The 13008-nt window shown below is 43.7% G+C and overlaps 1 protein-coding gene across 2 annotated transcripts in view; it reads left to right on the top strand.

The window, feature by feature from the left end:
• Nucleotides 1–13008, top strand: part of LOC119661125 (netrin receptor unc-5) — a 219442-nt gene that overhangs the window by 193038 nt on the left and 13396 nt on the right. For both annotated transcript variants that reach the window (XM_038070323.1, XM_038070322.1), the window contains one exon: nucleotides 1273–1398. In XM_038070323.1, coding sequence (XP_037926251.1) covers nucleotides 1273–1398 — 126 coding nt within the window. The remainder of the gene's footprint in view (nucleotides 1–1272; nucleotides 1399–13008) is intronic.

The following is a 13008-nucleotide window of genomic DNA, read 5'->3' as shown; positions in this document are numbered from 1 at the left end:
AGAGAAAGAGAGAGAGAGAGTTAGACTTTCTTTGCACTAGGTACTTCGTGACCACAGTACTAAGCATGTTACACTTCAATTTTACCAGGCGTCCTCCAGTAACATTCGCAGACAACTTTTCTTCGAACTCTAAGCTTTATTCAAACTTAATATAATAATATTTATAGGGTCTCAAAAATTTTAATAAGAAAATACTCCGCCGTTATTATCCAAATATGTAGAAACGGGAGAAAATGTTTAATATTGTCAGTCATTGTCAAGTAGATTTATATAAAGTACAAACAAATGTATTTCAAGTGCTCTTGGCGTTGCTAGCCAACCCCCACCTCCAGTTTAAGAGTACACAGATCAAAACAGGCTCTACAATAGATACATTGGCAAATCCCTATATCATGTTAGGCTCATCCTATCGCATTTTCCGTGTGGTCGGATATTGTCCCTTAAACCCTTGTCAACTTATCCTCAGAAAGCACTTGAAATCACTTGAACTTGAAACCCTCCCCAAACACACATAAACGTTTCGGTAAAGGATTAAGACAACTTTCAAGTAGTAAACATGTGTGCGCCTATTTATAAAGACATACACGACACAAAGTGGATGGATGCTCTCCATATCGGCTTACATCCATTACCATTAGATAACATCAATAACAATTTTATGGATTTCCCCAACACAGCTTGAGTGTTTTTGTTTTCTACCTTCACAAAGGAGCCGCCTGGAAAGTACAACTCGTAATTCAACTAAAATTAAAGACGACTTTCTAGGGAATCTAGCCTGTTTGGAGCGAATCTGAAAATGCTGGAAATTATCTGAAAAAGGTTAAACATAAGATACATTTCTCAAGAGATGTTTTTAATCGTCACTTGGGCGCTATAAAACGCAAACAAACAGCGTCACCCAACGATCGTATTTCAAATATGTTGTCTACACACATCCTGCGCTTCTATGACTCAAAAGTGTCAATAAATCATGGTCTAGTGTGTCTTCAAACGGCCACAATATGTTTCCAGTTTTTGGGTGACTTGGAGAGAGTACAAGAAAAAATAGGGCAAAGGCGCTTCGTCAATGAAGTGGATGCTGCGTGGCTGGGACAACTAGCAATGAGCATGTCTCAGCACATCAATGTCAAAAGCGTGATAGGGAATGCGTTTGTGAAGAACATCTGGTCACCAAATTTTTCAATTTAGGACATTTTCAGTGGAATTTAGTTGCTTTATTGGGAAAAGTTTGATGAGAGAATTCATTTGGAATTTTGGTTTTTTTGTTTGCAGATTCAGACTGGCCACTCTATTTGGGCCTGACGGTCATCACAGTGGTTTGCATTGCATTGGGTGCTGCACTAATTAGGACTGCACGAAGGGGAAGACACATACCCCCATATAATATGGCGAGAACAGGTAAGTTTTTACATTTTTTTTCTTAAGGATTTTAATGAGTATAATATTCAGTCATTCAAGAAGAGTAAAATAAATAAATGTTATTCACTTTATTTCTTTTTTTTTTGTTTGAGGATTGATGGATTCCTAAGTCGGCATCCAGTTGATGTCGGACTGGATCCATTGGGAAGAAACCCTTCTTAACTTTTGTGGTCCCCCCTTCCTTAGCTAAACACCCAACATTTCAAAAAAGTTACTAATGATTTCGTCTAGGGCAGAGGCAACTCATCAGATGCTGACTCACCTCTGCTCTGGACGAAACCGTTCGTTACTTTTTGTACCACCTTTGTTTCTCAACCTAACCTTCTCGGCTACAAAGCTTGGGCTTGTCAAAAGAGCTCAAAGTCAAAAATAGGGTTCATGCATTCTATAGTCTGTCTTCTTGTGATCGGTATCGTATGCTGTTGTGCCTGGACTACATGAAGGACTTCAATGGAAAAAAAGCAGTTTTCTAATGATTAAGGGGAAGGTGTGAAGCGGTCCAAAAAACACACTACCCAGGAGTGTGAGAAAGCAAGATCGCGCATAGGCGTGGTTGACCGCTGTACTCCATTCATTGGTAACTCTCAACGATATCTACCCACACCGTTTCACTAGGGGTAGCACAACTAAACGCCATCGCTGTCATATTCCCTAAATGTGTTTCAACCCTTCAACTGTGAGGAAATTCACCACTCCTCCACAGTTCTGTGCCAAGTGATTCTAGAGCGACCAAATCTTCGGGCATCCTGGGAATTGTCGCCCTTTCTTAACGAATGACCTAGCCATCGTTACTTACGTCTTTTTGGCTGTTTGCTTAACACGTCCACAGATATCCAGTCTCTACGCCAACGCAGTTTCTCGTTCAAGGTGATGTCAGGTCAATGTACCTCGATGACGTAATGCAGGCTGGTGTTGGTGAAGACTAAGGGCTTCACAAATATTAACGAACCTTCCGACCCTTGCAGGTTTTACTGAATGTTTCCAGCTTCAAGTGTAGTGTATTCGTCGACTACCCTAGGATAGTGAGTTCCATTGTACGTTATACCTGCAAATGGTGCTGTTGGTCTTACCCAAGGTGTGATCTATTCGCTACCACCTATGCCTTCTGAAGAACTTCTCTGTGAGAACCTGGCTGGCACGGCGACGTAGATATTCATTTGGGATTAGCTGAGGCGAGAGTATCTCAATAAGACGACGAAAACATGGACACACTTTCTATATTCTAGCTCTCATACAGCAGCGCAGACAGAATATTGGCTTGTTTCACATCTAAGTTAGTGTTGAAATTTCTGTTTCCAGATTTGGGATAAAATGGCGAAAGTAAACCTAGCACTGTTAACACTTCCACTAACCTCAAGTTCGCTGTTACCATTAGCAGTAAAATGCTGAAAGAAAAAAAAACGCTAAATTTTCCTGAAATGCCGAATAAGAATTTTTATGTCTGTTAATTTTGTCTAACTCACCGGAGTGTACATTCCAGCTTTAGAGACACACTTGGACTCTCAAAGAAATCTTATGTCAGACCATACCTGGGGCCAAATTAATAGTCTAACGAGAATAGCATTTCTTATGGTACAGGTTCAGGTGTAAAGCCAGACAGGGCTAAGGCCGCATCCAGTTGATGTCGGACCGGACCAATCGGGAATTAACGTTATTCTAACAAATTCCTCTAGCACAAGTGAGATTTGAACCGAGACCTTCCGCTAAGACACCTCAACGCTCTAACCACTTGAGCCATCCAGACACCGTGATTAACTCAAAGCGAACGAATAATCAATCTTTGAGGGGTTGGGAATTTTTGTTTAAATAGATCCCCGGCGGATTGGAAATTCAAATCTGCGCTGATGATTGAAGGGGTGGCGTCTTCCACTGTTTAAGGATGATTTCTTGAGCAATCTGCCTCTTAGACACACAAAAAGACTTGTCATCAGCACGGATACACAGATACAGATACACAGTCTGTTTGAATAGTAGATGAGTAAGAGGCTGTCTCAGCTCAGCACTGGAAGCAGCTTGACCGTAAGTGGCAACAGATGGGAACTATATAATGGCAAACGCGACATGGGTGCGAATTGTAGCTAACGAAAAGCCACCAATAGTTGAAGAATAAGCTAGGCCGAAATTAAATCTTTTGTTTGCGGTATGAAATATCCGAAGTCCACATCTACACCCAGCCCCCAACCCAACCAGTGTGATTCGATATTGTTGTTTCTTTCGGTTTTGGTTTTAGCACTGACGTTACCACCATGCACTTCATCTTGCTTTCATTAATATGCAGCCCGATCTGCATGAAAGTAGACTGTACATCCCAGGTTGTTCTCCCCATAATGTCAATATCGTCAGCGTAGGCCAATAGTTAAGTGAACTTGAAGAGGATGGTGCCTCTCGCATTTTATCCACTTGTCTTAGACTGTTGTTGAATGGCCTCAAGAGTAATCCTGCTGCTTTTATCTGGCCTCGTCCATTGGTCAGGCTCAGCCTAGTCAGCCTTATCAATTTCGTTGGGATACCGAATTCTCTCATGGCCGTGTACAGTTTTGCCCTGGCTATGCCGTCATAGGTGGCTTTAAAGTCGATGAAAAGATGGTGCAACTGATGTCCATATTTCAACAGTTTTTCCATCGCTTGCTGCAGAGAGAAAATCTGATCTGTTGCTGGTTTGCCTGAAGTGAAGCCTCTTTGGTATGGGCCAATGATGTTCTGGGCGTAAGGGGCTATCCGGCCTAGCAAAATAGCGGCGAATATCTTATAGATGGTACTCAGCAACGTGATACCTCTATAATTGATGCACTGCGTGATATCCCTCTTTTTATGTATGAGACAGATAATGCCTCGTTGCCAGTCGTCAGGCATTGATTCGCTGTCCCACACCTTGAGCATTAATTGATGAACCACTTGGTGTAGTTGGTCACTTCCATATTTAACCAATTCGCCTGTAATTCCATCGACTCCAGGCAGCTTATGGTTTTTAAGCCGATGGATTGCACGGATTGTTTCTTCTGTGCTTGGTAGTGGCAGCATTTGTCCGTCGTCTTCAGTTGGCGGGATCTCCAACTCGCCGATATTTTGGTTGTTGAGCAGTTCATGAAAATACTCAACCCATCGTTCCAATATGCTCATTCTGTCGCAAATCAGATTTCCCTCTTTGTCTCGGCAGGATGAACATCGAAGTGTATAAGGTTTCATCCTGTTGACATGTTGGTAAAACTTTCGCGCCTGGTGCCGTTGCTCCCTGTACTTTTTCTAGTTCACAGACCTGTTGGTTCTGCCATGCTTCCTTCTTCTGTCTGCGAAGTCGCTTCTCCGCTCGAGGGAGTAGGTAGGTAGGTAGGTATCAGTGGCCACTCCAAGGAGCCCAGCCCGTAGGATTCACGAAGGAAAGCAGCTCTCCGACCCTGCAGCTAGAAATCTCGCTGAAGTCCCCAAAGAATGGTTTACCCAGTGTCCGCAGCCTGATTCGAGCCAGAGCTGGGCAATCGCAGAGAAAGTGCATGAGGGTTTCCCTTCCTTCTCCGCAGCTTCGGCAATGCGAGTTGTAGGGTAAGCCGAGCCTAGCGGCATGGTCCCCCATGGGCCAGTGCCCCGTGCAGACCGCCGTAATCTTGAATGCATTCGCACGCGTCTGGTACAGGAGCTCTCGTGATCGGGCTATGTTATAAGCGGGCCAAATTCTCCTTGACTTGGCACAGCTTGTAAGCCCTCGCCATCTCATGCCCGCGGCTGCTAGGTAGTGCGAGTAGACTCGGCCCCCGACAGCCGCCAGCGGAACACCGACTGTATTCGCCGAGGGACTACCAAGCGCAGAGCCTTGCCTGGCCAATCCGTCAGCCCGCTCATTCCCCTCTATGTTCCTATGCCCGAGAACCCAGAGGAGAGTGACCTTGAGAGTGCCGCCCAGATGGTTGAGCGCGTCTCTGCACTGCCCTACCAGCCGGGAAGATGTCGTCGTTGAGTACAAGGTCTTGATGGCCGCTTGGCTGTCGGTCAGAATGGCTATATTACGCTTGGGGCTCGAATCACGTTCCAGCCATCGATAGACTTCCAATATCGCCAGTACTTCCGCCTGGAATACACTGGTGAAACCTGGGAGACCATACGACTTGGATACACCGTGTGTATTCGAGAAAACCCTCCGTCAAAGTTCTTGGTAGGTCTCTGCACGTGCCCGCGTTCTTTGAGAATGCAACATTACTCGGTATACGGCATTCTTCCGTTCCGTTGCCAGGTTACATTGATCGTCGAACCAGCCGTTCCGACTTTTCTTGCGGCTGGGGCCAAGTTTTTTTGTGGCAGTATCAATAATAACGCTCTTCAGCTGGTTGTGAAGATCATTTATTGATGTTTCATCTCCAGGGCATCTATTAATAATAATCGTTGGCGCAACAATCCATGTTTGATCAGGGACTTGAAGTGTGTTAGAGCACTTCATTCAAGACCGTAACGGTACACTAGGAGGCAATGTGGTCAGCATTGCGCTCGCCCGAAATTATTACCCTGATTTGACTCAGGTACTCATTCACAGCTGAGTCGACTGGTATCCGATGTCAAATCACGATACAAACTCCACTGCCACCAGCGAGATTTGAACCGCGACCTTCCATACGATAGCCTTGCGCTCTAACCACTCAGCTATCCGGACACTATTAGCTGTGGTAATTGCGCCATCCAGTTCCGCCTTATAGGTGTTACGGAGTCAACGTCGCAGCAGAAATTGACGGACCTACTGCTCCACCAATATCTGCTGCTGAATAAAGTAATAATAGTCGTTGACCCTCCAATCTAATTGTTTCAGGACCTTGAAGTATGCTAGATCGCTTCATGCAAGAGCATGGTGTAGCGGATTACAGTCCCCTTTAGCAGACAATGTGGTCAGCATTGCACTCCCCCGAGATTATTACTCCGATTTGATGCTGGTACTCATTCACAGCTGAGTTGACTGGTATTCACCAGTGAGATTTGAACCGCGACCTTCTGTAGCCTAGTGCCACTGATTTATCGGAAAAATAAAATAGGATCACATTTTCACTAAGTCTCACAATCAAAATTAAACACACCCTTAAATTTTGCCTGCCAAATTGCCGGAGGGTCCGAGGTACTTCCAATGGATCTCATCAAATTTTACTCCCATCTCATTCCACATCGAATACCCAGCCAACCGAACATTTTGCACTATAGTACTGTCAGTATCAAGGGAGTACCTAAACCCACTGCAGAATGTTGTGGAACGTCAATCTAAATCCCGTAACTAGCCATCATAAAATTGAACAGAACTATTTCTTCGAAAAAAGCTAAATCCCGACATAAATGGTGGGGTTTTCTCACATTGGAAAAGTTTAGGTAATTTGGACTTTTGGGAAGTTTAGGTAAGGGTTCTCTCAAAGCTGTGAGAAAAGATATATCGACTATTGTTACCACAAGATACAGTGAAGCCCATGGTGTTTTACGTAGGCACCTATCGTGAGACTTAATCCTACGGTCCTCTTCAGACACGGATTGATTTTGTGACCACAATCAGAGCCCCGCTGAGACAAGCAACAACGGTACCAGTCTACACCAAGTGCATGGCTTAGCATTCATACTGGTGGATGCAACAATTACCTAAATCTCTACCGAACTATGGAGTACGGCACCCGTGTTGATACGCAACACCACGTCGAAGCAGGAAGGTCTCTTCTCGCTTGAGCATAACCACAACCACCATGAAACTCCCACTAGGGGGGCCAACCGCAAATAACCGAGTTGTCCTCACATACAACAGGAGTTCACCCGAAGTATGTGAGTCCAGGGGCTTTCCCGGTTCCCATGATACCAGTATACCCCTGGTAAGGTTTCGTGACCAATTTGCCACTTCAGATGAGTCCCCGTGCAGACTCGGGTCTGATCGCCCTGATTAGGCCTTTGGAGCATTCGCCTACTGAATCACGGCCGGCAAACCAAAGTGATTACAGCGTTTCCCGATGCCACCACTATGGAGGTTCTCCTCGGCCACTTGGTTTTGGTTTGGCCGATAGGGTTCCCGCCCCATCTTCCTCGCCGTCACCTCTGAGCACCACCAAAAGATACAGATAGATTACCAGTGACATTCCCAGATTCTATTCATAGCGTTCTTGAATGCATACCTCAAGCTCCTGGTAACTTTTGCAAACGGCCTCTCTGGAAGAGCTCATGAGTAGATGAGTGAGTCAACTCGGAACGGGGGGTGTCAAGATATAGTGAGAATTTAAATTATTCATCGAAAAGTATAGTACTACATTGTCCTTGATAGTAGACCAAACCATCCTCCTACCTTGGCAAGGAGTATTTGCTCATAGATTCAAATGATTTATGCTACGAACTAACATAGAACAAGGCCATTTGTCTTTGGGTTTAATGTTGTTCTGCCACGGATCATAAATATTCGGCAGGTGCCAACAATATCAATCCGTTTTTCGTTAACCAAAATCTACAATCCAGAACAAAGTTTCATCTACTAATCTTATCTAACATCATATCTCAACATAGTTCATGAGGCGAACAGTAGCATCAAAATTTGTATCTAAAGAAATTCAGAACGTAATTGCCTAATTAAATTGCTTGGCAAAATCGGCTTTTAGTTAATTGAATGTATCTTTAGTCATATGCAAATACAATCTTAGAGAGTACTCTTCATGAAAACCACTCGAATCTCCTCTCGTTGTGGGGTAATAATAATAAATATGTGGTGGCGTTGAATTTTGAAGCAACCATTCTGGCTCCTGACACTTTAAAGCGAATCTATCACCACCGCAAGGAACACATCAAAGACAACTTTCGTCAGATGCGTACATAGAACCCCGTAATGCCTCTGGAATCGGTATCTCTTCCTAGATAGCAGGTTGTAACTCTCAATGTGTTTGCTTGCACTCCTCCATTCCGAAGTGCTAGTACAGATTTTATTAAGGTCTTGACATAATGTTTACCTAGCACCACCTTACCTTTCCGCCTTTTTTATTGTGCGTCTTTTCGCCGGCACCGTTTGGATCCATCTTCTCGGTCTCGATAAATCGCTTCCCAAATGGAAGGAAAGCATAGAAAATTATGGCGTTTTGATGTTTATAGTCTAAACAACACAAAAAAATCAAAGTGGTGCATAAAAACGCAACCATTTCATCTCTCCCATCACACATGCAATTACTTGGGGGTACACACGTTGGAGGCAGCCCGGGTCGACCCAAGCCGAAATGTGTATAAAATCTAAAGCGCTTACAGCTTGACGAAACCACTTTATAGATTCGAAAGCCCCTTTAAAAATCCAACTGTAAGTGGTACAAAATGTCCATAAAACAGATAAAATGAACACAGTGCGAGGCAGCGGTCCTGATCTGGATACCTTTACCTTTAAATTGGATACGCACTTGAATTAATGGTACTGTTGCCGCCATGGTCGTGGTCGCATTCAACATCATACGGAACTGACACGTGTCGCAATTTGTCTTGCAACGAGATGAGGAGGAGGCCGGCCCCATTGCAGTTTTATGATGCACCAGTAACAGCGGAAAATGCACAAATGCAATGACGACAGTCTAAAGAATTCACAGCGGAATCGCATTTGTCGTGCATGCACATTTCCACCCCATTTTGATAAATTGCATGTTTGACTTTGGTCACAAGACAAAAAATCGGATTTTGATTAAACCACTCTGGCTGGTGTCAGTATCTGCCACGTAAACATAAATTACACACTTTGGTCTAGATGGAAGGAAAAGATGGTCTAGATATTTCTGAGGGAGTACAGTATGGTGTACAAGTCCGAGAACATCAGCATTTTTACCCTTATTTCAATCATGATATCGATTTTAAGATATGAAGACAATTTTAGCTAACGATATCTAGCCCATGTTAGCAATTGTAGCAATTATTTGAGGGTTGATCAAGCTAAATGGATTTTTCATTAGAAGTAATATCTAAGGGTTAGTCTGAGGATTTTCCAGGCAATTCCCTTAAAATGCTACAGGCAGACGTAATGGCTCAGATAATTTACCCCAATATCCAATGAACATAGATATTCGGTCCATCTCCAACACCTTGGTTCATTAAAAATGGCGCCCAACGTGGGATCAAATGTTTGTTAGGCTTCACCACAGTGAACCTGGTCGGGATATCCTGTTCTGGCCTTCACACTTCGTTTTAGTTTACCGAGTAGAGATGACATCTATCTCTCACCTTTGTTCCTGGCTAGCTCCACGTACACTGGACTTCATCTTCTAAATTTTGGGTTACATACCCAGGCTCATTCCCATCCCATCGTGTAAATTAGAGCTTTCCTCATATTTCCTTCACATAGCATATTACAAAAATCTGTCAATCTTTTTGGTCCACCTTGAAACATATCATCTCGTAAATGATTATCTCCCAAAAGTCTCTGTATTTATGAGTGTTAACTGGTATACACTAAAAGGTATCGCTGCAAGGGCTTCTGAGGAGTGTCTCAACCTACCTATGTACGAAATTTTGAAAACTTTTCTTTCTTCTTCGTCAGGACGAAGAGGCAAATGAGTTTGAACTTTTTATGGAAGCAAGGAGGCAGTTGACCTATGCTGCGCCTATTGCTCTTCAATCCTCAATCTGTCTTGTGAATCCGGACGAATATAATTGGCTCCTCTGATCCGTTTTTTTGGCTCCTAATTGATTCATCATCCAGGCTTTACAGCCCATCTCGATCTTTCCTCCAGCCATCTCAACCCATCGATTGCGTCCTACAATTTCGAAATTCATGCAATAATGCGCTGCCTTTATTAACAGAATTTGCCCAGCGCTTTCGCAATTTTCCCACAAGACTTCTTCTTTCTGTTCTCCCTTCGAATCCCTTTTAAGTACCCGAATGATATGGAAAAGATCGGGGTAGTTGTTTCGGCTATGTGCAGCCAATGTGAGGAAGAGGAGAAGACGGCCCTGCATTTTTTATGCAGCTGCCCGGCATCCTCAGATCCCAGACGAAGACACCTTGGCAAGGTTTTCTTCAATGAAGAATCTGCACACTCTCTGCCTCTGGAGAATGTTCTCAGATTCGCTAAAGCCTGCGGACACCGTAAGCGGGCAATTTACGGGGATAGTACAACGGGCCTAACAATGGCCTGAGTGCTCGGAGCTGCGGCTCCCGCCAGTAAACTAAACTAACTAAGTACCCGAATGTCTTCCATATGCTGAATGTGACCTACCCATTGTCGCTTCCGAAATTTGATTGTTTTGGAGAGTTCAGGGTCATAAAATATTTGGCACAACTCATGGTTATATATGTGATTCGCCATTGATCTTCCTCTCGTTTAGCTCCTATTATTTTGCTCAGGACCCTCCTCTCGAGTAGGTATTGAGCAGTTTTTTGGAAGTTTGTATTACGTTCCATTATATTCGGAGCTTTGCTTTCTTGTGTATGCAACTGGATTTTAAACCCGGCAGGACCGAGTAGAACGTCTGTTTGCAAGCTGAATTCGGCGTTTTAGTTCGTTCACTTCATTTCCCTTTTATATAAGTGTGTAACTCGTATTGCTGAAGCTGCGAAGAAGGAAGGGAAACCCTCATGCACTTTCTCTGCGATTGCCCAGCTCTGGCTCGAGTCAGGCTGCGGACACTGGGTAAACCATTCTTTGGGGACCTCAGCGAGATTTCTAGCTGCAGGGTCGGAGAGCTGCTTTCCTTCGTGAATGCTACGGGCTGGCTCTGAAGATCCGAGCCGGCTGGACTCTGCTTCCCTGTTCCTATAACAACAGTCACGGTCTTAGGAGTTTGTGGCATCAACACGGCGCACCAAAGCGCTAATTGGGCTCCTCAGCTTCAAATCCGAAATATATTGGAAGTCATCGAGTACACAACGTATTACCATCGTCAGGACGTCCAACCACTCACACTAGCATAAAGTGGCCGCCTCTGTACCTCTTACCAAAGAAAGGTTTGAAAAGGAAAAGTCATACATTGTGGATACAGCCTCAAAAAATTGATTTCGGCCAACACTCGTCCATGGCTTAATTCGGAAAATGCAAGATACGAAGGGACGAAATCGCCTAACAACTTTGTTCGAACAAAAGAGGTTGATGATGCACACACAACAATCGAACATAATATACTCAATGTAAATGTTCCCAGCTTTGCGACGAATTTTGGCAAGGATCAAGCAGGATTCACACATACGTAGGACAAACCACTCAGGTCAAGGAACATTTAAAAGAAGCTCAGCTAATAAAACGGGGCAGTAAAACACATATCACTTCTGCAGTCGCGTGGCATAATGTAGAACATGACCATAAAATGGAGAGGGTAAAGGTATTGAAAGAGGTCAAGCGCAACAAATTGGACCCTTACGAGAGTTTTTTCATTGGAAAAGAGCTTCAGGTGCACCGGTTGATATAGATGACGCGCACTCATATCTATATTCACCGATACCACAAAATTACTAGGACTTATATAACAACGTCCTTTTGTGTGCACCGGCAGCTTTTGTATAACTTGCTCCAGTGCCAAATTAAACAAGAGACGCGAGCCCATATCCTTGCTTTAACCCAACCTCTGTTTCAAACGCATCTGCTAGACTATCATACATTTTCACCTACGAATGAAACATTGCCATTCTGGTAAGGCTTAACAGTTTTACTGGGATTCCCAAGTCAAGCATTACTTTGTAAGATCCATTTTGGTCAATCTGCTGCTGCTGATACCTGCCTGAAGTCTACGAACATTTGCCTCTGTCGTATTCGCATGTTAATTTGTCGTCTTTTTGTCAGACAGGGGATATCACACGGTCTTTCTGCTCTTTCGGGATCTGTTATAGATAGCTTCCATGATCCATGCATCGCCTGATTTGATGAGTCCAGTGGCGATTTTCTCTATGTCTGGAGCCTTGTTAATTTCTGATATTTGATGCCTAACTCTATTTCTTTCAGTCTTGGCAGTTCAAAGTTTCCATTATGCGGTTTTGGATTGATACCCACGACTCAGGTTATCCACTACTTTATGGGCTTATCTTGTACTATTACTTACAACATTCCCGTCAATTTCGTTTAACTCCTCGTCAAAATGTTTTCGTTTTTTTGGTCTTAATATTATTATTATCTGCTCATCGAATATTTTTGTATTTTTTTCTCTTCGTCCTTGTATTTTGGTCTATATGTTGTCTGTTTGCCTCGTTTTTTGTCAAACCCTTCCTGACATTCATCATCAAATCAGCAAATAGAATATGCGACTACTATCGAAGCTTCTGACGGACCCAATCGTGAAAAGAGATTTTCAAAGAGCCATAGCTGTAGGGCACAGTTTGTCATACCTCTAAGAATAAGTGAATAATCCAGGGTACACTTTGTATTACTACGACGTGATGCTGGGGAAACTGCACACCTCATCCCATTTAGTGTGTCATTAATGCTTGTAACCAGGGCCGTAGAGAGAGTATCCGGGCCAAAGGTGAAAATTACCCGGGAAAACAGGCTCCAAGGTGAAAATTATACGGGTCTGGCGTGAAAAGTATGCGCTCTCCCTATTATTCCTTTTTCCAAAACCTCAGCATCATTACATTCTTCTTTTGGAAACATTTTTGAACGATAACAGCTCAGAGGACCTTTTCAGTGTTAATCTCGCACCCTT

The sequence above is a fragment of the Hermetia illucens genome, chromosome 1 (assembly GCF_905115235.1).
Source record: "Hermetia illucens chromosome 1, iHerIll2.2.curated.20191125, whole genome shotgun sequence".
Classification (NCBI taxonomy): domain Eukaryota; kingdom Metazoa; phylum Arthropoda; class Insecta; order Diptera; family Stratiomyidae; genus Hermetia; species Hermetia illucens.
This window is presented reverse-complemented; position numbering and strand designations above follow the sequence as displayed.